Source organism: Triticum aestivum, chromosome 1A (assembly GCF_018294505.1).
Source record: "Triticum aestivum cultivar Chinese Spring chromosome 1A, IWGSC CS RefSeq v2.1, whole genome shotgun sequence".
NCBI classification, from domain to species: Eukaryota; Viridiplantae; Streptophyta; class Magnoliopsida; order Poales; family Poaceae; genus Triticum; species Triticum aestivum.
In genome coordinates this window covers 65,492,415-65,494,515 of record NC_057794.1, presented here as the reverse complement: position 1 = coordinate 65,494,515, position 2,101 = coordinate 65,492,415, and the positions used below count along the sequence as shown (strand labels likewise).

The following is a 2,101-nucleotide window of genomic DNA, read 5'->3' as shown; positions in this document are numbered from 1 at the left end:
TGACAAAAAAGAAAGAACTGTGTAGTTATATGGAATAATAAAGTTTTGACTCGCTTAGGTTTCCTCGATCTACAAGTCTGAAGACCGATTGCGATAAATTATCATCCAATAGAGTATAATAAGGAATAGGACACGGAGGTGAAGCAGCTACATAAATAAGAGGATCATCTAACATGACAGGACTAGAATTTACGGTGAGGTGGTTCCAGGATAGGGATTCATTAAATTCAAGCAAAGCCTCCTTGCGGTTCACTTAGCAACAACAAACAAACGGAAGCAGATCAAACAGACGGGCGATTTTGGTACCCCAACGTTATGATTGCAAGGTCCCAAACAACCCCTTCGCATCGTCATCTGCTAATGTGTCCGTTGAACCTGCAAGAATGATAATACTGATTATTGAACAGAACAATTGGCTGCCCATTTGAAGTATTCCGGTAGTTATTCACCTTGCTGCTCCTCCAGTTTCATGGGCTTCTTGTCCTCCTTGGGTGTTGGGTTTGACAGTGGGGTCGACGATGGCGTTGACAACGGCATTGAGCTGGCTGCGGCAGCCGCTGCCGCAGCAAATGCCAGCGCCGGCTGCTGCATGGCATTGAACTTGAGCATCTTATCCCTGTCCCTGCTCGACTCGCTGCTCTTAGGGGTCTTCTTCTTGGGCGGCTGGGCCGCGGCGGGCTTCTCCTTCTTGTTCTTGGCCTCCCTGGCCGCCGCCTCCTCCTCCTTGATCTTGGCGGCCCTGGCCTCCTCCTCGAGCGCCCGGAAGGCCGCGTCGAGCATTTCCCGCGAGCGCTTCCGCGCGACAGCAGCCTCCTGGACGCGGCGCTCGGCCTCCTCGCGGGCGGCGGCGGCGGCGCGGCCGATGGACTCGTGCGCGAGCCGGGCCGCGACGAGGAGGATCCGCGCGGCGCGCTCGTCCATCACGCGGCGGGCGGCGGGCGCGTAGGTGAAGGGCCGGCCCTCGGCCTCCGCGGCGCACGGCGGGCAGACGAAGGAGACGGGGTCCGGGACGCAGGCGACATGGGCGACGAAGAGGCCGCAATTGGAGCACTCGGCGGTGGGGCCCGGCGGGGCGACGGCGGGGTCGAAGTGGGGGTCCTGCCCGGCGGCGGCGGCGGCGATGGCGGCGGCGTCCGTGTGGAGGAGGAGGAGGCAGGCGGAGCAGAAGGAGGCGGGGTGGTAGAGGAGGACGCAGGAGGAGCAGAGGCGGCAGAAGACGTCGTTGTGGCGGACGTGGTGGAGCGGCCAGGCGTCGCGGCCGGAGGCGCAGCGCTCGCCGCCGCAGCCGCGCGGGGCGGGGGCGGTGGAGGAGGGCGACGGGCGGAAGGGCGGCGTCATCGCTGCGAGCGGCGGCTTTAGAGGGGAAGGGAGGAGAGGGGAGGGGAGGGGAGGATTAGGGTTTCTGAGGGAGGAAAGGCTCGGCCGAACGGCTCCTGGGGGAGAGATTTTCCTCTCCTTTTTTCTTTCCTTGCGGGAATTTCGTGCTCAGACGGGGTTCCACGAGCAGAGGAGGTAGGTGGGAAGAGGCTTGGATAGTTGGATTGCCGGTGGAGTGGGAAGAGGGAGTGGAACGGGGCTGCATGAAAGCTCGGTAGATCGACTCGCTTCTTTTTCCCATGAAACTTTCTATATCTATTTATCATGCTATACTATGGCAGTGCAAAGAACACATAAATAAATAGATCATCTAACGACGACTATAATCACTGAAGCGAGTCAAAAATGCATCATCCTGGGGGTCCGTGACCTCGCCATGCAGAATGACACCCTCCTTCTGAATATCCTGCACCGACTCCACTCTATCTCCTTGTCTCGCTGGGCGACCTGGGTCCGGGGCACCTTGGGGGAGCGCCTTCTTCTGGACCCCCGTAGCTCGGGGCTTGCTGGCGAGCACTGGGCCGCGCTTCGAGGGCTTATGCATGTCTACTGCGCTCTCACTCGCGTCTCGCTGGGATATGGCAGGATGACGGCCTTCTGGGAGGATCATTGGCTCCCCTGTGGGCCCGTGCGGTGTGCTTTCCCGGCTCTGGCCTCCCATGCGACGTGCTCGAAGGTCTCGATCTGGGCTGCACGCAACCTTGGGCTGGACGCGATGCTCGTG

General features: G+C 60.2%; 1 protein-coding gene across 1 annotated transcript; it reads right to left on the bottom strand.

Annotated features, from left to right (window-relative positions):
• On the bottom strand, positions 1–1,520 carry LOC123190386 (uncharacterized). Its single transcript, XM_044603015.1, has 2 exons — positions 450–1,520; positions 1–375 (listed from the first exon to the last, which is right to left on the bottom strand). The coding sequence occupies exons 1-2, from the start codon at positions 1,336–1,338 to the stop codon at positions 314–316; spliced, it is 951 nt and encodes a 316-aa protein (XP_044458950.1). The 5' UTR covers positions 1,339–1,520; the 3' UTR covers positions 1–313.
• Between the last annotated feature and the right edge of the window lie 581 nt (positions 1,521–2,101).